This window comes from Diadema antillarum, unplaced genomic scaffold, assembly GCF_040938485.1.
Source record: "Diadema antillarum isolate AM-2024a unplaced genomic scaffold, OU_Dant_1.0 scf00000065, whole genome shotgun sequence".
Taxonomy (NCBI): Eukaryota; Metazoa; Echinodermata; class Echinoidea; order Diadematoida; family Diadematidae; genus Diadema; species Diadema antillarum.
This window is the reverse complement of record NW_027270954.1, coordinates 1,443,085-1,469,027: the sequence shown is the minus strand read 5'-3', so window position 1 is coordinate 1,469,027 and position 25,943 is coordinate 1,443,085. Positions and strand designations below refer to the sequence as shown.

At 37.5% G+C, this 25,943-nt stretch overlaps 1 protein-coding gene across 1 annotated transcript in view; it reads left to right on the top strand.

The window, feature by feature from the left end:
* The window catches only part of LOC139716427 (rap guanine nucleotide exchange factor 4-like), a 161,814-nt gene that overhangs the window by 28,046 nt on the left and 107,825 nt on the right, over nucleotides 1–25,943 (top strand). Inside the window, exons 2-4 of the mRNA XM_071627973.1 lie at nucleotides 1,272–1,414; nucleotides 15,316–15,404; nucleotides 24,932–25,078. Coding sequence (XP_071484074.1) covers nucleotides 1,272–1,414; nucleotides 15,316–15,404; nucleotides 24,932–25,078 — 379 coding nt within the window. The remainder of the gene's footprint in view (nucleotides 1–1,271; nucleotides 1,415–15,315; nucleotides 15,405–24,931; nucleotides 25,079–25,943) is intronic.

Genomic DNA, 25,943 nt, shown 5'->3' with positions numbered 1-25,943 from the left:
TTGATAGAGGGTTTTCACACTTGGAGAATTCATTTCATTCATGTTTAGAATGAAAAGCTGTTCTGACATACAAGTTAGTCTTTTCAACCACTCATTGCAGATAATTCATTCCATACAACACCTGAGTCACTATAACACCATGACCCACCCGCAATTCAACATGCAATCTGCTCATGTTCATGTGCTCTCTGGCAAAGGGGGCAAGATAAAGAGAGATAGATAGATGGGGGGGGGGGGGGGGGGGGGAGGGAGAGATGAAACAAAGGTCTTAATTGAGCAGATAGAAACTTACGCTATTTTACCCTGTACTAGAATTAAATCTATTAATTAGCACAGTAATGACCTTGCTCATTTTTTCCTCTGTCTTCTTAAGACAAGCTGAAAGAAAGATAACCATTTTTTTTTTCATCAAGATAAACCATAACATTTCATTCTGACTTGATGTTGCAATCTTTTCTGAATAATTTTCTGGAATATGAACAAATTACATCAATATTCCAAATGACAATAATAACATCAAAATATTTATTTACATGTATAACCAGAGAAAGCATCAAATAAAATCAAATAAAGCATTTAGAAGCTTAAACAAGGATCTGCCAAAACACAATTTGTTTACCTCAAGTTCTAATAGAAACATACATAACTCAATCTACATTTTTTTTTGTGACCAATACCTAGGCCCACACAAAAGTGTAGTACTACTGTAAAAGTGGAAATTTTCGCGGTGTTGAAATTTTCGCGCATTTCGTGCGACCCGAAACTAGCACAAAAATAAAACACGCAAATATTTTTGCTTGCCATATGTTCCAGTAGTCGATGTCTTGATTCCGTGGAATTAAAAACATGTAAAACTCTTCTCAGCTCGCCCAGCGCGAAAAATTTGTCAAGCGAAAATATCCACTTTTACAGTATATCAATTCATGAATGTACCAAAAAACTATAAAATTGTAGAAGTAATTCTTTCAATTTGATATCTTTTACTTTTTAAATCAAGTTATGTACAAAACAGTAATTCCATGTTACACTTGTGTCTTCATCCCATGTACCCTTTGATGAATTGTCTCATGATGTTTCAGTGTGTGTCATCATGTCTCATTATGTCTATCATAGGCGGAGTCAAGACTCTCATGTGGAATATTAAGTGGTACATTTTGTGATTGTGATCCCGAAGGGGTTAAAAGGTTCTACGAGGAAGGAATTATTGAAATCTTGCTCTCCAGGTTACTATGCGTGAATGTTTACACTCTCTGTTTACTCTCCAAAATCAGGCCGCTGGATCGGACACCAGAAGACGTGGACATCATCTATTCCCGGCTGAGCAATCTGAAAGTGTTCACCCGCCTCCCTCCTCTGCTCATTCAACAGATCTGTCGCTTCTCCCAATACGAGGATTTGGACCAGGAAGTCACACGTGAGTGACAATGCCTGATTTAAACCGTGGAGTGCTCAAGCAGTCTATTGTCTGTCCCACAGGCCTCTTACATACATTATCTTCTTCAGTCTCTTTTTAGTCTTCCTGTCTGGAATTTAGTCTGACATTATAAGAGGGTTCACCAATGTGAAAAATGCAGAGCTTAGTGGAGGTATACCTGTACCTCAGAGAATAGCTTGTCCTAATAGAGGTCGAATGTGTGAGTCAAACACATAATAAGTCCATCAGGGTGTGCCTATAGACCTAGTCAACTAATTGCTATATAGTATGACAGTGTTTTCTAATGATTAAAGGTACCCTCATATGCAGACTCTTACAGCATCATGCTGTTATGGCATTGGGGAGAACAAGTTTTATCTGCAGTGTGTCCATCTCTGGATATTACAAATTTTGAGGAAAATGAACGCGGTAATACTTCATAATTTGAATAGTGGTGGTATTCAATCCAGTTATTGCACTGCGTACAGGTGTCTCGCTCCGTCAGGTCATCATGCACAAAGTTACTCCAGACACCGATTAGTTGATAGAGCTATGTTTGTGAAACCCTTTAATGGATATAATGAAATTGCACCTTTTTGCCCATCTTCAGTAAGGTTCCACTGACATTATAATGACAGGATATTTCATAAGGTTGCTAATGTTGAGGGACGTGGACTGCTTAGTAAAGCATTTAAGGTCTCTGAGTCCATGTTTTGGGGGAAGTTTCTTTTTACATCAAAGCAAAGTCATACAAAACAATTCTTGCAGTCCTTGATGTCAGGCATACAATGTTGTTCCACAGAAAACATTTCAAAGCCTGTTATTCAGCAGCCAATTTATATTCCTGTAAGATTTCTCGAGGGAGATTTGATCGAGTAACCAGCTTCCAAGAAAAGAAATGGAAAAAAAAGTTGGACAGTCACTCAAATAGAAAACAACATTATGCCTTTATGTTGTAACTTTATGCTTTCTTTGTGATTACTGTGGCATATGGGGATTTTTCAATTGGTTTGTGAGTGGTTGTGTGTGTTTGAGCAAAACAACTGAAGTTGGCAAGCCATCAGCTGAGTTGACCTTGCACTCATGAAACACGATTTAAAGGGATAGTATAGTTTTGGTTGAGCCCTAGCTTCAGGTTTCTAACACTTTTGGGTGAGATAATGAGAAACCTAGCTCTCATGAAATATGAAACAGCATGTAATTCCAAGAGGAAATCAATAATAATAATAATAAAGGATATTTATATTATGCAGCTACTATAATAATATACTCTACTGCGCATAAAAAAATAAGTCCTGCAGAATCTCTGAGCTTAGTTCTTCAGGATGGTACAACTTTAAAACAAAGACCAGGTCAATAAATCACTCAAGATCAATGCTGAATGAAGAGCACAGAGGAGAGCTGCATCATGTGCTCGATCCATATTCCAATGTTTATTTGATAATTTTTAAATTAGTTTTGAAATGACTGAGATACCCAAAACAGAGCGATCCTAATAAAAGGTGGGACCCACCTTTTATTACGATCGCTTTGTTTTACTTTGTTTTTGGATATCTCAGCCATTCCAAAACTGATTTTCATCAAATAAACTTTCAATTCCTCTTAGAATGGTATGCTCTGTACTTTTTCACAAGTGTTTTCTTGATATCTCGCAAAAAGTTAAAAGCCCAATCCTCATCTCCACCAATAATACTATACCATCCCTTTAACATGTTCTTTGTATTTAAAATCTGTCTTTTAACTCATATGCATTGATTAGCAAAATACAGACAACTAAAACAAACTGTCCAAACTTTAATGCTAGAGTCACACATGGCCAAGTCACAAAACGGATTTGATCTGGGTGAAAATGAGCCGGATTAGTCCCGGAATGGAGGGCAATTTATGCTACAGTCACACACGGCCGGATTTCGAACCAGGTCCATAAGAAATTAAACCGTATCGTCACGGTTCGAGCCATAGAGACCCGTATTGACCCATATCGAACAGTATAAAAATCCGCTTTAAAATCCTTAACTGAATCCTTTTCGACCCCTATCGACCCGTACCGGCCCAGATGTAAACCGTGTCATCATCCGTTGCATGAAGGCAATGCGGTATACGGCGAGGGTCCACACGGTTTTACGCTGCGGGTTGCAGCTAGTCGATGTGAGTCAATGCGGGTCAATTCGGATATCAATACGGAATTGAAATCTAGAAAATTGTGAACATGACCAAAAATTTTTCACCGCCGTATTGTAGCCCCCAGAATCCATCAGGAATTGACATGGGTTACGATGTACGTGGGTCAATGCGGGTCTCTACGGCTTGAACCGAGTCGATACGGTTTTAATTCCTTATGGACCCGGTACGAAATCCGGCCGTGTGTGACTCTAGCATTCAGACATCAGTTAAGATCAGCTAAGACTTCATGTGCAGTATTTTATCTTAGCAATTTCCTAAATCAGAAAAACATGCTTGTTGAGAATTATCAAGAGTTGATTAAAACTGAAATGGTTTGTGTTTACTGCAAGAAAAATGTAGAAAATGTTTTTCTAACTCTGCAAAAAAAAGTCAATGGTAGTTGGATGGATTGAGTACACTCAGTGCTACAGCATCGTCTACCAGAATTGCTCAGAACTGGGGGTGAAAATGTCTGTGTAGCACTATCATATCGGGTAAATTTTTGATTTAAAAACCAAGCCTGACTTTGTCACAATGTCAAGGCTGTACTCTGATATATTTTTATCACAGTCGACCAGCAGACCATGGAGGTCATGTACCTGTAAATGTCAAAAATGGGGTCTCAGAATTTCTGTTTACTGGGAATAGATATTGCTTTCAAAGCAGAAGATATCAGCCTCCATGAATGAGATAATCTTATCATCACAGTTGGCCGTCATCGTAGTGTATACAGTAAGGTGCATGGTCTGTGATACCCCTTTTTCCTTGGTCTTTATCTCATTATCTTTGCCTTCAGTCATTGAGGGAAACCTCTCCATCCAGCCATATATCATGGGTAACCGCTCTGATTTGCAATGTTTGATTGCCTGACTGAGGTCAGCCACTCTAAATTCACACTGCCTTTAAATAAACCTCGATCCAGGGACTGCCATGTTAGCTTCAGCTTAGAGATGCTGTTTAACTCTGACATTGCCTCTGGCATATGGTGTCAGTGATAACTTATAACAGTGGCTAGCTTACAGGGGGTTAATCACATTTGATCATTATAGATAGCCAGCAGGGCAGTAACTCTTCTTCTTGCGGGTAATCTGCTGCATTCAGTCCTGAAGTTTCTTCAGATATCAGCTATTTTTTTAAATGTTTGATCACTTGACCAGGATTTCACCCTGCTCTTTGCAAGAGAATTGAAGTGGGCTCTAATATGCATTTTAATTTCGTAAATATCGTGAGCGCCAAAATTCGCGAAATTAAAATGCACGTGAAAGTTCTTGTGAACACTATATGCATTGAATACCAGTGGCAATTCGCGAAACTTTCATGCTGCTAAAAAGGCCGTCGGCTCCAATTTGCTAAAATTTTATGCCGTGAATATATCATGTTTTACAGTACCCAGAATTCAAACACTATTTCTCTCTGAATGTGTGTCAAGTATATATAATATATGCAAACAAGATTTTAAAGTACACATGTAGTTGAAATATGCTAATTGTACGTACGTTAGGCATTGGAAAGCAAATATTTATTTCACAGTCAGAGAGAAAAACAGTTATTCTGCATCAATTCCCTGCTGGTTCTTAGTTGAGGATGAATGATTGTCAGTTGTCATGGCAACCATCTCACCTTTGGTGTAAAAACTGGTTGTGCCCAAAATTTACAGAGTGACATCCGATCCTTCCTCAATATTAGAGTGTTGCCTCATCCTCAAACATGAGACAGTCAGGAGTAAAGGGTTTTAGCCTTTTAAATTGAGACCTGATATTTCCTTGGATACTTTTTGTAAAGAGATTACTGGCTGCTTTTGTCAATCTAAATGGAAAAAGAGCTTCCGAGGTGCAAAATAAGGAAATGTCTCGCAGTATGTAACTGTATCCAGGATTTGTATATCCTTGGTAAATGTTGAGGTATCACCTGATTGTTGGACATGGCATGATGTGCAAGCCTTTCATGAAAAAAAAAGTCATCACAATGTAAACTGGTTTTCTGAATCAGTGACATAAAATCAAGGATATCAAATAGATTTGGTATGTTTGTGCGTAAATACATCTCTTTCTCTCATTGTCATATCTATCGCCTATATATTTATGTATTTATACGTCTGTATGATATTCATACAGAGAGAAAAGGAAGGAATGACAGAAAGAGAGAAGATGCAGCAGTGAGAAAAAAAAATCATTCAAACAGTTTTTCATAGCATCGTGTTTATGACATGCTGTGCTCAAATAAAGAAGTAACGACACAGATCATCTGCCATCATAGACCTTGATATCAGTATTGAGCAAACAGACAGTCAGGAATGTATGAATTATATATATACATTTCATGAGAATAAGAATGAATTAAAAGAAAAATGCACTAACTATTCTTACAGACCTTTCATTAATACCCAATAGTGCAGGGGGGTCAACCAGCAAATGATTGTTGGAAATATGGCAGCTACTCTTTCTCGCACAAAGAGTATTTATGTACTAATAGTTTCAATCATGCAGCAAAACACAAAGTAGGAGAAAATAACCAAGGGAGGCCATGATGTGATTAGGACAGTAGTGATAGTTGTTTACAATAGAAGTAAGGTATTTGAAGTCAATTTCATCCGTCATATTTTCTTCATGGAATGGACATGTTTTCCATTCTATAAGCTTACTCACTGTTGAAATTTCATCTTTTTGACAAGAGTGTCTAATTTCCATTAACCATTATGTTGACATTTTAAGTGACTAAAAATTCACCTGATAATGCATTTGAACCTATGATGCACTTTTAATGATCTGTTTTGTAGAAAATAACTGGCCATGATTGTTGTTAAGGTAGAACTTTGAGTTATTCATTTCATATTGGCTTTAGAAATGTTTTTTCTCTCTTACATTTTCAAATTTGTGCTGTCTCTTAAGAGTTTTTGATTTGTGCAGGAGGGCAGTATCAATATTTGTTGACCATGATATGATGTGTTTTGGGCTGTCTTGATTGGAGATAAGATGTAACAGTAAAACTATGAATTGAAGAGAGACGTTTCCTGCTATGTAAGGTGATTTCCCAGGAGCTAAAGGGAAAGCAGTCACCCAACTATGCTCTGCTGACCAATGCTGGCATAAAGACTTCCATGAAACAGGAAATTGTATTTTGTCAAGGCCCCCCCCCCCCCCCCCCCCAAAGGACTGGCTGATGACTTGCCGTCCCAAATTACTTTTCCTGAAAGTTGGCAATACATTGAAAGCAGACATCTTTTCCCTATCCTCCACAAAATGAAGAAAGGTATGAAACTACCACCTGCCCCACCACAGATCATTGAGAGAGAAGGGGAAGGAACATAGAGAATGAAAGTGTTGACACCAAGTCCTCCAACCTCAGTCATTGCAGGCTTGATTTCTCCATTCCTCTTACCTTTTAAACACTGTGGCATCATGTTTCTAAGTGAAAAAAGCTGAACCCATTGAGGACGGACTGATTTTTCTAAAACACATATTTTCCATAGACACCTGCCCAAGTATACTCAGGACTAATCCTCAACGGGTTAATAGCTATCCAGCATTTTACCTCTATGAACCTTTAAGTCCCTTATACAACTCAGCAAATTCTTGATGGAGCTGATAACTTGAATAATGTGTTTCTTCACATGAAAGTCAAATGTGATTTCCTTTCCAATAAAAAATTGGATCTCTTTTAATGTAGCAATATAGGAAAGAAGATTATCTCTGTCGGTATGATAACATCGATCTATTCAAATCAGTTATATGTTTGGAAGATAAAAATCTAAATCAGATACCAAAATGATGCATTGAAACTAATGCTACAAGTACAAGTATGAAGGGAAATGATGAATTGTTCTAAAGTGATATTTTTTAAATAGTTTTATTGAATCCTTTCCTCTTGTTACATAGTACTCCAAAATGGATTGGGTTCTTTACCATGGCAGTCATTTTTATTTGAAAGCTGATGACTTTATGCCAGGCTGCACACTAACCCATTTTTTTTTTCTACTGGTATGACCTGTTCCTGTCAGACCAGCAGATACCCAAGTTTGTACATTTTTCAATGGTCTGAACCCAAAATTTACTGGTCCTGTTCTTGTTTTCAACTGTGGCCCGACAATGTCATTTTAATTGTTTTGATTTTATTTATTTATTTATTTTTTATTTGTTTTTTACCGGTCATGTTGGCAATTCCTGAAACATTACTGGCCCGACAGTGATTCTTTCTGGTCTGGAACTGTCAGACTGGTGCCAGTGTTACACGTTGCTTTATGGATATTTTAAATTAACTCAGACATAGAAAAGTGGCTGGGAATACATACTGTGGAGTGGTAATGATTGATGCATAGTGATTGGTGTACTCATAACCAAGGTTTAATTAGTATGCTCAAGATCGAGAATTGACATTTCTTTAAAAGAGATTAGATTTTGTGATGTTTTTCTGTTCTTTCGACTGCTTCAGGGATTTTGGTTCCTAGAAAATAATGTCATCATGTCTGTAGCAAGCATTATGTGCATCCGTGTTCAAATACAGTAGATTTTACCTTCAGACACTACTATAGACACCAATATGATAATAATTATAATAGTAGACATTTATAGAGCGCCTTTTCCACTGGATGCAAAGCGCTATGACATGTCATCCCTGGTCGCCATAGGAGATAAAATATATAAAAAATACCAGGCAGTGACAGTATAAGTCCAGTGCACATAGAGGGACATCAAAATAAATAAGTCTTCAAGTTTTGTTTGAAATGATCAAGTGTGGGTGAAGATATACACAGATGAAAACATGTGCCATGTTTAAGTACACAGGAAATGATTGTCTACATATATATCTAATGATTGTAATCATTATGACATCTGGTGTAAACAACTCAACTGATTCATATGTACACAAGTATGTTCATATCATTCAATGTGAGATGACATAATATTCAGGCATAATGTGGAAGCTAGCACATTAGTTTGCAGGGCTAAGCAGAGAATTAGATGAGGGAATTGTGTAGAGAGAACATCAACACAGAGTATACATGGGCAAAGTGTGCTTCATGGACAGATGGAAAAGACATTACCTAAAATCACTTTCACCAGTGTGTAGAGAAAACTATGCCGGCTGACTTCAACCCACAGCTCTAATGTGCCCCATTTGCAGTGTCCATTTGGTGATCCTATTAATGGGCGTGTAACACATCCAGATCAAATTTGCAATTTGAGAGGTCCCTGCGTGGTGAGGCATCTTTGTGTATTGTATATCAAGACACAAAATCTCTGAGAATTGTAAGTCCTATACTGAAATGTCATTAGCGAGGTGTGGCAAAATGACTTGAAGAAACCGACCATTAGATGAATGGCACATCATGGTGGGAGGTGGGTGCCGTGCTATCCAGTTACTGCATGTCTGTAACATGATGCCATTTCAGTTTCACAGCACATCATCCAGTCCTAAGTGTTCATATCCCTGTCAGGTAGAGAAAGCAGACTGAAAAACACTTTTGATAATACTTCTTTTTGCTTTCATATTGCCCTGCCTCGCTTCCAAACTGCACTTTACTCTCATGTTTTGTTGGAGGTTGGGCAGAAGATGGCTTTCCAGTGCTGAGTGAGAGAGGAGTATCCCTTCCTTGTTCAAAGCTGAAATATTTCATCAATATCAAATACCAAGTTTAGTTTGTTTGATGCACAGAATTAAGCAGTAGCTAGTTGTCAAAGCTGTGCTGTCAAACATTTAAAGAATAGGTTCATCTATTAGACAATGTTTACTAATTGCTCATTTTACTTACCATGTACGATAACGATGATAGCAAACACATATAGCCTGGAGATACTACCTAATATGAAATATGGGTTTCTAATGGTGCATATCTGTCAAAAATGATATCCCATAATGAAGTTGACACCATAATCACTCAATGATATATCAAACTACTCCATCCTATACCTCATGCCAAATAATTCGTAGATTGTGTATCATTAGATTTCATGTACTATAGTCATGTTAATGACCCTCAACACTGGTAATGAGCAAAAGTGTGCTACTACTCGTCTGAGTGCATGGCAGAATTTGGGATATTTTGAGAGCGGGTGTCACACACACACTACAGCAGTCTGAGATACAGTATTGAGTCTTTATCCACCCTATGTCACATGTGCATCTGCATGCACCCTGTATCAAATGTAAGAAAGTATTCTTGCATTTACAGAGACATGTTTACCATGTGTCTCTATTTACGATTTCTGCTGTTTCTAGTTTCTGCCTATTTGCATGTCAAAGGATTAATGGATGAACTTTTTGACAATATTGTTTATGCTTGTATCAACTCATTTGAAATGCTGGTATGGACTATGTTTCTGGACAGATAGTCTGTCAAAAGATGAGAACTGTGTATCAGCTTTCAATGAACAATAATAGTGATCATAAGAATTCTTGTAGAGCGCATAACACTGCTGCAGTATCATAAGCTTGAGTAAACTAAAAGAAGGTGAAAGGACTAGAAAAAAATAACACATAGGGGCTTCACCTGGTATGGTCATTCTCAATGAGAAAAATCATTCAAATGTGGTATAAGTGCTCAGGAGAATTCACCAGTTTCCAGTGCAGATGAATCTAGTTTCACAGGAATGAAGCACCAACAGAGAGAACTAGCTTCCAATGAAATTTTAGGCACACTACAGGGCGTTGGAGTAGATTTCTCTGTGTATTGCATGGTCAAATTCATCTTCACACAGGATGACTTCTTGAAGTACATATGTTAGAATCATCTCCTTAGCATAAGATGTCATATGACTGAGTGATTACACTACTGTGTAGGAAGGGTCATCTGTTGCCTTGACAACCGCTCCTATCCCACTCCAAGATGCTGTCCGCTTCTGAGAGTGGTTGGCACCCATCAACACACCTGCTGGAAGCATCTGAAATTTCCACCATGGTTATTGCTGACCCACCCCAATGAGCGTTCCTTTCTTCCAAACCCCACGGGACTGGAGTAGGAGCTTACCTAGCTGCCGCTGCCATGGTAACAAGAAGGAGGGATCTTCCTGAGTATAATTACCATGGTAATCCATGCTTTAAGCATCCATGCTTTAAGCACAGCTCTGTGTTATTTTGGTGCTTGAAACTAAGCCCAGACTAGCTTGAAAATTGATCAGTTGAAGCTAAGAAGTTTCTGATGAGTAATGCTATACAGCAGAGTGTGAGGATTTGTTGGAAAGTCATATGAATATAAATTGCAGCATTCGTCATCATATGTGGGGATTAAGTTTTATTGTACAATAACCTGTATGTGTGATGTGTGAGTTGGTGGCTATTGGAATGGTTCCAGATTATATGTGCTTTTTGCCCCAGCTTGTGATCAACTCTTTTCACCCATTTTGTGCACTGCTTGCATGCATTAGTTATAAAAGCTGCTTGTAAACATGATAACATACTCAAGACAGAGTTGGCAGACAACCTGAATAACACCCTGAAAGAGCAAATGGGCTACAACTTCATCTGAAAGCATTCAAATTATAATTAAAGTGTTAACAGAAATTCTGTACTCTAAGCAGTCTGTCCAAATATCACTACTGTATATATATGCCATATATTTAGGGAGTCTAAATGTTTGCAAATCAGGACTTCTCAACGATTTCGTGAGTGGTTAAATTTGTGGTCATGGAGTACTGTACTGAATGGGGAAATGAAAGTGTGCATGTCACTTTCATATTGGGAATTAGCACCTGCCTTGCAAAATTCACAAAAATAGAAACCTCACAAAATATTCGGCATAAAATACAGTATATTAACAAAGTTTCTAAAGATAGGTAATTTGTTCATATCTACCTTAGAATATCATATCTCAGCTACCTCTCTGCCAGATACATTGATGTATCATACATATGTTTCATCTACATTCAGTTATATGTATACATCTTTTGCATTTGTGTTAAGAAACCAACTGTTCCAAGGAATACTGTGAAACTTCTAGTGTAGTGGCAATCTCATGGGTTGATAGATGATTTTTATCTGACCAGTGGAAGCAGCCATCACTCAAACCAGATTCTTGCAGAGCAATTTACCAAAAAAAAAAAAAAAAAAAAAAAAAAGAAGAGAGATGATAACCCCCTCCCATAACCCATGATAAGTACTGTCTGTGCATTGAAAGCTGACTGCTAGTCTTGTGCACAGACAAAGAGAATTATTCTAACAATATGTTTTGATTATGTATCTTTTTCTCTCCTAATCAATTTTTATCTACTAGTATTATATTCCATGATACACAACCAGCTGCACATTTTAAAGCCAGTAGAGGAGCTAAACAGTCATTGTGTGCAGGTTGTGTGAAAGATTGCTCCAAAAGTCATCTGTTAGGCAATGTCAAATCATCATGAACGTTCACATCCAGGATGAACTTCATTGAAAATTTCGTCAAGCAAAGCATACAACCTTTCATTCAAAATCATCAGTCTTCCTGCGTCAAGCAGTGAGAGTGTCTCTTAAGATGATGAGCTCAATCTATCTGTCACTCTCATATGAGTTCGATTATCTCTTTCTGGGACTTAACAAGGAGGATGAAGTGAAAGTGAAGCACCTTTGCTTAGCATCACAACTTCTTTATCAGCTACCTCAAGTAACCTCTCCTTGTAAGAGGTCTTAGTAAACAGAGAGCACTCTTCTTGATGATATCCTGTGCAGAAGAATACCTGACTTGCAGACTTCTTGGATGCTTCTTCATTTGTTATCAGGAAGCCTGGTTTAGATTTCAAGTTGCTGCACTCAGTGACAGATAGGGTGCATTTCCTGCATTCTGTGTCCTCGAGAAGGCTACAAAGGAGCATCTCAGGATGTTGCCCCCACAGTACAGTATCTCAAAACTGTTACCTTTGGAAACAGGCTGGTTCACTCATTCGTGCCCGGCATGAATCTAGCTGTCATTCAGAACTTTACATGGAATTGCAAGTCAAGCTTAAATTGAAAGTCTCTTGAACTTTATTTGGTTTGACTTCACTGGTTTTCTTTAAAGTTTGCATTGATTTATGATACTTTATTTTTTTAACCTCCTTTTGCTCTTAAAGAGGGGGATAGTGGTGATGCTGTATTTTGCTTTATCATGTCCTCTCTATGGCAGTAAAGATAAAAATATCACCAAATTCTGCTCTCTGCTCTGCTGGCAGAGGTTGTATTTCCCAATCTCCGGTTATCTGGAAACGAAATGCATAGATGGAAGAACTGGAGAAACATTTCTTTTTCTGAACCTTCCTGCCTCTTTTTATCTGTGGTAAATACGACTACAATTTTTTGTGCATGTGGATATAGAATTTGAATCAATAAAGCAACATTGCAATGGTTTTAAGGCTTCTACATATTCATATTACAAACCAGTGGTAGTATTATCCAATTTTGTAACCTGAGTACACATGCACAAAATATTTGAAATCCAACCATAGACTTGCCTTGCCTGTAAGTAAACCTTTGTCAAGAAACCCTCTTCTTTATAGTTGTTTCCCTACTTGACTAGCCTGCTCAGCACAAAGTCACACCATATGCATCTCTATCAAGTAGACACTTTACAATTTCCTAAAAGTCTCGGCTAGAAAGATCGACAGAAGGTATGGAAAGAGAGGATAACTGTGTAGACTGGGATCCAGTTGTCTTTGTCCCTTGCTATCTCTGTCACCTTGAATGTGATGTATAAAAGGGCCTTGGCTGTCAGACATAGCCAGGAGCTAGTGTCAATGGTGCTGAGTACATTCATAGATTGTCTGACTTAAAGGACAGAATCTTTTGAAAGGAGGAAAGAGATCAAAGCAAACCATCCGCAGACTGAACAAGATAGGAGGCTGAGATATAGAGGGTCTGTAACAACATTATCGAGGCATGCATTTCCTATCCCTGAAAACATTCATTTCCTTCTTTTGATATATCAAATTATTACAGTGGGAGTTTTTTTTTGGATATTATATATAATGAAGATTCCTGCAATAAACAGATTCTATGTGTTGGGATCTCTCTAGGGTGTAATAATGGTAGTGTACCATATTCAGTTTTATCAAATCAACCCCATAGAGTGAAATATGATACTTGTTCATGTAGAAGTAGAAAGTTATATAGAATTGGATGATTATTATGTATCAAACTGAATATCCTGTCCAAGTGCTTCGGTGATTTTCTTTTCAATAATATGATTTTACTTCCATACATGTATATTTTCCTTTTGAAATTATATGGTTAATCACATAGAAAATAATAGATTGTGCAAATCAGAAAGAGAGTCAAGAGTCACATAATATTATTATCTTTTTAATTTTCAACGCAAGTACACAGTGAATGATATAGAAAAACTGCAGACATACAGTCTTTTGTGGATGTAAGCCCAATGTACATATATGAATGTAACATTCAGCATTATAAACATTATCAATTCAGTCTATGTTTCACATTCCCAATCAAACCTTAAACCGCTGCACCCTATTCTCATTGCCACCTGCCACTGAGCACACTGCAGCATTACTATCTCTCTTTCCTTCAGCAGGTGAAATAGCTGGGGGATTCTCTATCCTCTTTTACTGGCACTCAATCAATTCAAGGCTCTGTATGTGCTCACAGTAACAATTTTGACTCCAGGGTAATTGAGCTTTAATGAAGTTTAAGAAGAAAAGTTTTAAGGGCAAGGCTGACAAAATGTTTGCCTGTGTCTCCTATTGATTTTTGAGTCTTCTGTCACCTCTCAGAGAGAGAAAGAAAACTATTCAGGAAAATGGAATTAAAATATTCATAATTGATATAAAATGTCTACATCTGCTGCTAGATTTTGGAAGAAAGTTTCCATTTTGAACAATATTGTTCTGCCTATTATCATATAATCATCAATATTCATAGTGCACAGTAGATGTATGGTAGACAAGATATATTGAATGTATATCTCTGTCAATCTATCTCTTAATTCATCTGCCCAGCTATATTTTTCTATCTGCACATAATGAACAAGACTGCAATTATGCTTGGTGAATGAACAGAGTTACATCAATTTTGAGAAGAGAAAGAGAAAAGGAACAGAAGTCCTACCTTTGGTTGGATTAGAATTAGCTCACTAAGACCCCGTTTACAGTGAGTGAAAGGGCGGCTGAGCCCGGCCTTCATTTCACTGTAAACGTGCAAAAGGCCAAATGCGGGTACTAAAATCGGCCGCGCATTTGGCCAAGCTCTGGCCTTTTCTCACTGTAAACGCAAACTGGGCCAAATGCGGTACCAAATCGCGACGGGCGCCCTCCCAATAATAGCGTTTGTTTACAAGCAGAGCACCACTACGACAAAATATTGAAAGGTTTGAATTAAGAGCCCGGGCCGAGCCCGGCACTGTAAACGGACAGAATTGTGGGGCTGAGTACCGCAATTGAGGCCTGGCTCGGCCGCGGCTTGGCCCGGGCTTGGCCCTTCCCTGCACTGTAAACGGGGTCCAAGTAATATTTTCCTTTAAGTCGTAGTGGTATAATTATTTTTATGAAATTTGTACATGAAATTATTCCTTTTATGTCAATGTTTATTGTATATCTGTGCAATTTGACCTTTAGTCACCAGTCAGATTATGATAAAAGCACTTTTCAATTCAATTCAATTCAATTCAGGTCGATTCAATTCAATTCAATTCAATTCAATTCAATTCAGTTCAATTCAGTTCAGTTCAATTCAATTCAATTCAATTCAATTCAATTCAATTCAATTCAATTCAATTCAATATTGAAAGTGAATGTCACATCTTTAATACACCATTTTCCTTTCTGTTACCCTGGCAGTATTTCGTCAGGGAGATCTTGGCATCAATTGGTATGCAGTCTTGAGTGGGTCACTTGAAGTCCAGGTGAGGGAGACATGTAATGACAAGGTGAGTTGTTTCCCCTGCTTTATTGTGTGACAGAATTGCATGAAAAGTGTTAATTAACAACACCTTGCTTAGTCACTCTGCTCATCAAATGTAATTGCTTCATGAGAGTCTACATATTCCTTTTTGATGTTTTTTGAGATGTTCCTGTGAATTGAAAAATTCAGAAACGCAAATTCTTCCTGAATAGAATTTTTTTTTCTGAAAAAAGAATCTAGGTCTTGTGAAATAACATTAGTTCTGCATTTTTATAGATGTTCTGGAATGTGTGTAATATTGATATATCAGTCAGGTTTAAATGCAACTATTAAAGCAATGGTACTGTTCCTGTTTGTGTGGCGTATCAGAATGTTATTTGGTAGTATGAATGGTGGCTAACCCATGTATTTGCTCCCTTTAAATGTTACCTAACTCCCATCTTTGCATTTTGTTGTCTGCTCATTTCTACTTATCTTCTTTTAGTTTCCTTTCTTTTATCTTGTGTGGCACTGAAATAAAGAGATATATATGGAACTTGTCTCTCCTTTTGTTTTGTACAATGCAGCTTGTGTTTATGCAATTTTTTAACGCTCTGTTGGAATGATCATTCTACTACTAGAAGTACCGGTACTAGTACATTTTCTCCTGATTCTTTGTAGTGTTTTTTTTCTTGTACACATGTACTTGTCATGATATGTATGCTGTTGTTATTATTGGAAATGATGGGAATCAAATGCACTGTAAACTTGAACCACTTTTCTGTAACCCAATTGAGTAAAAATTATTATTATGCAAAAATGGAAGACATCAAAATGTAATTTAGTTAGTGAGAATGAAACCTTATACATGATTGGTTACAGGTTGGTTTGTGGTGATATAGATTGCTTCTTGTTTGCCAGTGTCAAATTCAAGTAGTTTTTTTATTGTGGCTTTGGACATAACATTTCTCTTAGCAATATGATACTTTAAAGAAAATCAAATTTGCCAATTCGTATCTATATAATGTCAAGTTTGGTTTCATCCAGAAAACAGGAACGTAATAAAGATTCTTCCTTGGTTTTCCTCATCTTCTGTACGTGATTTTAAAAGGAGGACAGGCCGTCATTCCTAGCTTGTTATTCATCACAAATATTGATATCTTGGCAGATATTTGAGAGTTGTCACGATTCATTGTATGACATCTGATTCTCAGTCAGTCGAGATTGTTGTTAGCCTTTGTGTTTTAATGTTGTTGCTTTTTTCTATAATTCCAACCTGTTTGGATCATCTAGTTTATACTTTTAAATTTTCTTTCCACCTTTGTATTATAAGACTACAAGTAATTAGTAGAGTCATCCATTTAAACAAAGGATTCTGTTTTTACTAAGTCATACGGGAACTCTGTAACACAGGACTTGACATATCTTTTCGTTATGCTGAATATGATTTACAGATGAAGGTTGTATAGAAGAGGTAGGAGACCTTTAACATTCACCGTGACGTTATCCCTCCCTAAATTGAGTAACCTGAGTTTTGTGGTGTGAGCGGTATTATCACCTCCCACTTCAGTAGCCAAATTGATGCTGGAGTTTCCTGTTCGGTAATCCAGGTTGGTGCACAAGGAACGAGAGTTATAAATCATCCTCTCAGACTGACAGCGTTACCATGGAAACCTGGTTGATGGAGAGCAGACAGAGAGGTTGTTTATGAGGAGGTTGTCATGGTTATGGATGCGGATAAGGGTATCAGAATGATGCCAAGAATTGTCTACTTAGAATGAAAGGGAGAAGGGCTTAAGTAGAGGCAAGAAAGTGGGCGACAATGGGAAGAAAAAAAAAAGGTTGAAGAAATAAAGTTGTCTGTGAATCGATACAGTGCAAGCTGGTCTGAAAACCACATCTTTCTCAATCAGGGGCTTTATCTTCTGTCTGCCATGCATTAGTATGATCAAGATAAATATCAGTATTGAGTTGGTGCAACTGTGAAATATTATCTTATCTGTTGTATTTGGCCATATTGTGTAAAGATACTGTAAAACGAGAAATGTTCGCGTGCATTTGAATTTCGTGAATTTTGCGAGCGCCAAGATTCGCGAAATTAAAATGCACGCGAAATTTCTTATCTACACTATATGCATTGAACGCAAGAGGCAATTCGCGAAAATTTCTTGCCACGAAAAAGGCCGTTGGCTCCAATTCGCGAAAAATTTTTACAGTACCCTGCCAATGTCAGAGTACGGTGTTGTGCATATATACATCTGCATACTTACCTCTAGAGCTAGGTAATCCTGTTTCCAAATTTCATGTTTGTTTGTTTGTGTGTTTGAAATGACTAAAGCTAGCCCAGGGCTTTAAAGATGTGAGCACAACGAAATATAGCCACAATATGATGACAATTGCATGAAGTATTTCTCCCATTTGCCCAAATTCGCATTTGTGCAAAGGCTAAGTACTTTTTAACAACCCAGAGCCTATTCACCTTGCTTGCACCAAGCAAGTGAGCACTTGGATTTGTAGCACCCTTCTGAAGAGAAAATGAGCGGTGTAAAGAAGTGGCTTTAGGTGGGTAAGAGGACTCCCAAAGTTGGAAAGGGACGATATCCACTGAATATTGCATTGATCCATCTTCCCCTCTTGGTCAACGCTAGAGAGCACATTTTAATACTGCATTGATTTATCACTTCCCCATGTAAATTGGACAACACATTTTTAGTTCGGCATCAATTTATCTTCCCCTGTGGTAGAGATAGATTACAGATTTTTACCCACAGCATTGATCCTCTCCTTTTGTGCCGCTCACGTTACAAATCATTGCACTGAGAGTGGTAAAGAAGAAAGTCATGTCTGTTTTCTACTGTCATTGCCAGCCAGTGAGAAGCCACAATCCACTCCGCCTTACCTCCAATTGACCTTCTTAAAGCTGGGTGAGCAGGTGTTTTGGAAGCACTTCACTTCTCTCAGATTAACTGATTGGCTTTCATCTTAAATTATAGAAAAAAAAGATATGTTCTTCAGTTCAGTTCTGAATTTTCCATGAAAATCATACATAATTTATGATACATTTGATGTTTAATTTACTGCTTTTTTAACTAGTGAGAGATAATAATAATCAAAGACTTGAAATCTGATCCCTAGAAAGAAACAACAACAACACAGTGTGCTGAGGGAAGATATAGGTCTCATTGTTTTGTGTGAATGTGATTATTTTTTGCATAATGACACCATTTTCACACTTGAACATTTTCTATTTCATACAGATTTTCCATATTGAAAACTTCAGATCATCTGTGTAACTGTGCTTGTGCGTGGAAGCTACAACACATAGAATTGGTGAAAATTAAATCTACACATCTTTCCATAAGATCTGTCTTAACTTTTAACTGTTGAAAGTGGTAAAATCTGGGTTCCCAGATTCTGGAAGTGTACACTTCAGGGATTATTCATAAATGTGTATATCATATCATTTTTGTAAGATTTGTAGCTGTCACTTTCGATCAGAAGTGTACCTTATGACTCAATATGTCAATGGCAATCTAAATTTTGCCAATTTGAGCATGTTTTGCCATCTTGCAAGTCTTCAGCATGGCATATCTCAGGAACAAAAGGTCGCACAAACTTGGAATGTGCTGCTCCAGAAAGCAGAGATTTTGCCCATTCATGTGATACGAAAATCAGTTTCATTGGTTGAGTAGTCCTGACAGGCGAGAAGAGAAATGGAAAGAAGGAAATGCCTGCTCAGCAAGCTGTCTTTGACACTAGCATCAGTAATGATTCATTACTGTTGCTAATCAAATCATTTTGTCCTTTGCCTAACATTCAGAACATCATCATCATCATCATCACTTGAGCTATAAACACCTCAATAAACACAGCACCAACACTCCAGTTCACGGTTACGAGGCAAACACATTGGAGGGTGGAGGTAGTTCTCATACTAATTGGTAGCCGTACGTCCCAGCTCAACTGAGAAACAAAAAAACAAAAAAACAAAAACAAAAACAGATATAGACCACTTCCAAAATAACAAACACTATACACTACCAAAATTTATGTTGGATGGCTGGGGAGCAGAGCCATGTTTACCCCCCCTCCAACTTCTGGTTTCATGTTACAAGTATTAATTTGCAGAGTAAATGTCAACTACATGTTGTTTGCCTCCCAATTAACTTCCATTCTAAGTTTGAGCCCATAGACACACTACTAAAAACTATAGCAGAGTTTTAGTGAGATGAATCTAACTGTACTTTTGTTCTCTCACAGGAAGAAAAAAATGCCAAAAAATACACTCATGCATGCATAAACAACATGAGCAGATCTGTTATCATGTTACAAGCTCCTTGTTTCAGCCAAGTACTAGGTAGTGAAACTACAAATAGTTTTGTGTAGTGTCAACATGCATATACTCTAAAACCAGAAATATTAGCAAATTCCCATTCAATGCCTATCGTGCTTACAAGAACTTTTGCCTGAATTCTAATTTGGGGATCTTGGCTTACAGAATCTGGGAAAATTTCATGCACTCAAGAATTTCTGGTTTTACAGTTTCTTCAGGGCAGTTATTGACAGAGCTAGTTTTGCATATCAGTGAAGCAAATATCGTACTGCCATAATGTTGGCTGAGCCATTTTTTCTTGAACAATTATCGGCATAGTAAATGTCGGCATAGCAAATTTCTTGGAGTGTTTGTGGCATTTTTATGAGCAATTGTTGGTGGAGCATATTGGCTGGTGGAGCATGTATGCTATGGATCTGTGCTGCATAGCTGCAAATTGAATGTAAGCCACTGGCCGACTCTTAAAGGGAAGGTAAACCCAAAAGAGCAATGTGGATTGAGTAAAACCAGCAACATTAGTAGAACACATCAGTGAAAGTTTGAGGAAAAATCGGACAATCGATGCAAAAGTTATGAATTTTTAAAAGTTTTGGTGTTGGAACCGCTGGATGAGGAGACTACTAGAGGTTATGACGTATGAGAGGACAACAATACAAAGAAAATATAAAGGAAATTCAACAAAAATTTATTTTTCTAGCATTATGAAAGAGCACTTGACTAACCGCTTTCAGGAAGCAGGGGGAATAATTGCTACCGTTAACATATGTCAGTATCAAGTTGACAGAATTTGTAATTTTAATGAAAAATGGATTTTTTGTAGAATTTTCTTTATAATTTTCCTTTGTATTGTTGTCCACTCATACGTCATAACTTCTGGTAGTCTCCTCTTCCAGCGGTTCCAACACCAAAACTTTAAAAATTCATAACTTTTGCATCAATTGTCCGATTTTCTTCAAACTTTCACTGATGTGTTCTACTAATGTTGCTGCTTTCACTCAATCCACATTGCTCCTAGGGTTTATCTTCCCTTTAAACTCCCATGGCATTATTGGTGTCATATGAATTGGTCTCTTTGCACATTTCCAAACATTGTTGTTTTTCTCTGCTTTGTTGTGATGATATTTCCAGTGATGATATTTCCAGCTATGACCTTGCTATTGCCTTGTAGCACTCTATACATCCTCCATGTGCGGAGATTGCTTCCGGGGCTGTGGTTTGCGGCACGTACAGAACTGTTTGTGCTAATCATCTATCACTGGTATGTTGCCTGGAGCAAAATGGAGAGGGAATCATGGCCATCAGAATGCCAGGGTATTGAACCTGATTAGCACCTGGCTACAAGCAATTTAGACTGGAGTACTCTACCAACACCTGTAGGTATTGGTGGAATTAGATGCACATGGAACAGAATTAATTGTATTGGTTTGTTAATATTTATTCCATTCAAAATTCAAATATCTATGAGAGTAATGCCATGAGCATTCCAAAACAGAAATTCTCTATCATCACATTTCTGTGGAAGAAATTATGCAGAGAACTGTAATTCTGACTCCTTTGATATATATTACATGCAAACAAAAAGGAGATGGATATTGATTGAAACTCAGAGATGTATTTTATCTAACTGCAACTGTAATGTGAATCTCCCTATTAAATGAAAGTATGAGAACTTTGCGTGAATGCCCATATAGGGACGTAGAGGAAAATAACTCTGGTAATACCCTGGTGAGACCCTCTCCTGGCAGTCAGCAACCCATCCTATGTTAGATCTAATAACTCATAACATAATACAGTTGAACCTCTCTTTAGTATATCCGGCCTCCCTTTATCCGGATCTCTATTATACGGACGCAATCTTGCCGTGATTTTTTTTAAATAATTACGGGAAGGAAAGGGGGATTCCCAACTCCTTGAGAACTCCTACACAAACACACATGAATTACATGTTACTTCCAACATGATTAACATACATTACATCAAATTTCCTTCCAAATTGCTTACCTTCAGACATTTTAACATCCCCAAACATCCCGAAATCATCGCAAGAACATGGACAGATTATGCGCTCGAGTCCTCTCATATCGCATTGCCACATATAGGTCCATACACAGCCGTCGATATGACTAGATAGACATGCATTGTTTCGAGTCATTGGCTGAGCAACGAATGGAATTGAACAATTTATAAAAGAAAATGATTTCATTCTTGCAAACACGAACCTCTATTATGAGGTCTGTTATTGAGTGTAACAATGAAAAGGTTGCAGTATACACATTACTACATGTGGTACTACAATGGGCTACATCAGTACATATGTATGTATATGTACATGTATTAAGCATTGAGTCTCCCGTATCCGGCCAAATCCCTTATCCGGATGAGCCCCGGTCCCGATTTGTCCGGATACGAGAGGTTCAACTGTAGATTTACGACTCCACTGCAAAGCTAAATGCAGGGGGCAATGACCTAGCAAAGAAATGTTATTAGAAAAAACTTGACTTTTTTGATGTACCATTCACACTGAACCCCCCTCAAACTCAGAAGCCTTTATTTCTTTTTAAAAGGAATATGCATGTGTGAGAACCCCTCCCCCCCCCAATATTCAGGGTTTTTGGTAAGTACAGGGGTAGTGCCTATATGCAACTCTGTCACTGGTTTTGAGTGTATGCAGGTGGGCTGGAGAGCCATGATGGGAGTGATTGTCACATGACCAAAAAGAAGAGTAAAACTGGCATGCCAGGGAGCACGCATTTTGCGCTGTTAAAAAAATGTAATAAACTGCTGAGTTTAAAAAACTTCTCTTCTTAGGTATTCAAAATATTTTTGTCTTTGTTTTTGCTCTCATACCAGTTTATGCCTAGCAACTTCTGACAAAAAACTGGACTGTGAAAAAAAAAATGGTTTATTATACTTGCAGGATAACCATGGATGAAGCAGGGATTGATACAAATAGCAAAGAATTCTGTTTTAGTGTTTGTGTTTTGTTTTGTGTTTCCACTTTCATGAATTTCATATCACTGTTGTTGTTTTTTCTTAAATAATGGTAGATGCAGAAAATTCATAAATAATTAATTAATGACTCCCAGTGAAAATCTCCATATTTATCCTGAGAGAGCATGACTATGAGGACTATCAAAAGAAACATATGGCATGCTGATTAGTCCGTCAAATCTGTGCTAGAGGTTTCCCTAGCTTAAAGGAATTGTGTAGTATTGGTGGAGATGGGAATAGGGCTTTTAACTTTTTGTGAGATACCAAGAAACCACTTATGAAATAGTACAGAGCATATCATTTTAAGAGGAATTCAAAGTTTATTAGATGAAAATCGGTTTTGGAATTGCTGAGACATCCAAAACAAAGTAGAATAAAGCAATCCTAATAAAAGTTGGGTCCCGCTTTTTATTAGGAATGCTCTTTTTTGGATATCTCGTTGAATCTCTCTTGGAATTACATGCTCTTTCATATTTCATGAGAGGTTTCTCATTATCTCACCAAAAAATATTAGAAACCTGAAGTTAGGTCTCAACCAAAACTATAGCTCCCTTTAATTTCAAATTGACCCCTTAGTCTTCAAGAGGTAGTGGCTTTTCTCAATATACCCTCTAAGGAAGCAGTAAACTAATAATTCACACAGTTTTGCATAGGTGTAGACACACTGATTGTGTGACATAAAGTTGAAGACTAGGACAAGACAGGGATCACATGAAATTGGCCAAGAGGCACATACCAAGTTTGAACATGCCACACCTTCTCTTTCTCTAAAATGACTTCAGTCTTTGAGTGAAAAGAATAACAAATAATCATGTTTGATATTCATATGTACAAGTAGAGGAGCTAAAGTGAGGAGTAGCAGATATTCTAATAATGACATGATGCTATTTTCCTCTACCTCTGCTTTAATGTGAAACATAACATTATTCATAGAAAAATACTTCTGTACAGAGATAATGAAAATATGAGAAGATCTTACGTAGAGTGGTCCTGAAAATCAGTGTACAAGAAAACCACCTTCAAAGCTTTCATTCCAGTGCAAAGTGCAAAGAGCTAGGATAAGGTGAAAGAATTTCATTGTGACCAATGGCTGGTATGCTCTTAGAATAGCAACAATGTTCATCCAGGCATAGTGCCAGGTGTCTGTCAAACAACCAATCAATGACTGTGCTGCCGATGGTTCCAAATCAGAGCGAGCTTTTACCTCTGCATTTTATCGGTTTGTCAATCGCAGTCACAAACACACATACTATTCTCATGGGTATCGTCGAAGCAGCTGCCTGACCGTAATCACTGCAGGAACTAAAGTGTATTAGTTTTACAGAGCTTTACTCCAGCAGAATGTTGATTCCCTAACATTTCCTCTGCCTTCCCTGTGGATATTACAATGATTTCTTTATGAGTTCAGATAAATGGTTCTCCTCATTTGAACAAGGGTATTGTATTTCTCTTCCTGGAATCAATTTGTTACATCATCGGTATCATCGACGCGATGCATCATTTGTCTTTATTTATATGGTGTTGCATTACAGGCTGTGTTGCAAACATCATTTTCCCTCTTAAAGAATGTTATTCAGTAATTAACTTTTTCTTGTCAATATAGTTGATTATGATTTGCCTGTTAATGTGATCAGAATGAAGTTATCAGGGTTTCATGTGGGTGGACATTTATCCAGGTATCATTTCCTGTTTAAGCATAATTTGGTTTCAGAAATTTGGAATTTAGAACAAGACCTACACATATTTTCTCTAATTACATTCTCCTGAGTAAATGCAAAATATCCAAAACTACACTACCATATATACACAATCATTTGATATGCAGGAGACAGATATATTTTGATGATGACCAATTTCAGCAATCTGATTTTAAATGCCATATTGTTTCTGACTTTTGTCTCCTTTGGTTTTGGCAGGTTACTTACATACATGTGTATAAAGTGACAATGCATATAAGTGCATTGTTTGTATGCATTGTGGTTGAATAATTGTCGTCAATTGATGCTATATTGCTTGGTGACAATGAGTATGGAAATACAAGAAGCTTTAACTGCTCTTATTATTATGTTCATCTGAGAGGAGGTAAGTGTCCTGCCTGTGGGTTTATCCTAACATTGTTAATGTGACTACAGTGTAATGCGTTCGAGGTTGACTGTGAAATGGTTTTGTTTATGACTAGGAGGTCTAGTTGAGTCCGCAGTGTCTACATAACCTTTGCATTTTCATGTTTTGTCCTTTTCTGTGTTTAGGAAGCAGCGACCGTGTGCAAGCTTGGACCTGGGGCTATGTTTGGAGAATCGGTTCTGGATGACACTCCACATCAAGCCACCGTGGTTACCAAGGAGCCCTGTGAGTTGATACGCATTGAACAGCAGGATTTGCGGCATCTGTGGGAGGTGAGGCAACCATCATCTTGTCTCCTCTATGGCTGCTAACCAGGAAATATGATGTTTGATGGGCATTACCTCGGTTGCTAGGCAACTGTAGCATCTAAACTGCATAATTTGCAGCATCATTATTTTTTTGTCTTGAAATTCCTGTTTGTTTGATTGAACCTTTGTTGCTACAGAATGGCTGATGAAGGGCAGAATTGTTATTTTAAGGTAAGAATGGTTAGATAAATTATGGGAAGAAAGATAGCAGTGATAGATATGTGGCAGATAGAAAGAGAAAGATGATGAGAAAGAGATACATGAATAGAAAGAGAGAGAGACGGTATAGGGAAAAATGAAGGGTTAAAAAATAGAAACTGCAATACAAATTTGATTTTGAACATTTCATTTCCCTTGTAATGAAATGGGGTTATGATTGTGTGTAAGTCTCTTGTTTCACATATCCTGCCCATTCCACTTATTTGTGTGATCAAGAGATGACGTGCATAGAGTTTGACATTATTTATTTCATCCTGCTGTTCAAATTTGCAGGGAGGAACAATCCATGTGTAATATCTCCACAGTCATACACTTGTTTAGTCTGTATTAAATTACTTGTGAGGAGGCAGAAGTGAAAATCATTTACTGTCAAGAATTCAATTGTGACAATCCAATGCCTGAGTCTGACATTTTAGTTGACAGTTCTATGAGTGTCTCTTCTATCTACACTGTAAATGTCATGTGTAAGTGTGTAGAAAATTGTAATCAGCCGATTTCTTTACTCTCATGGAATTTTTTCATCACTTGTCAAAATGGAGAAGTGGGAAACAGGATTTGCAGTTTAAGTAAATCTTACATTTTTGAGACTTAAAGTGTATGAACTCTGCTG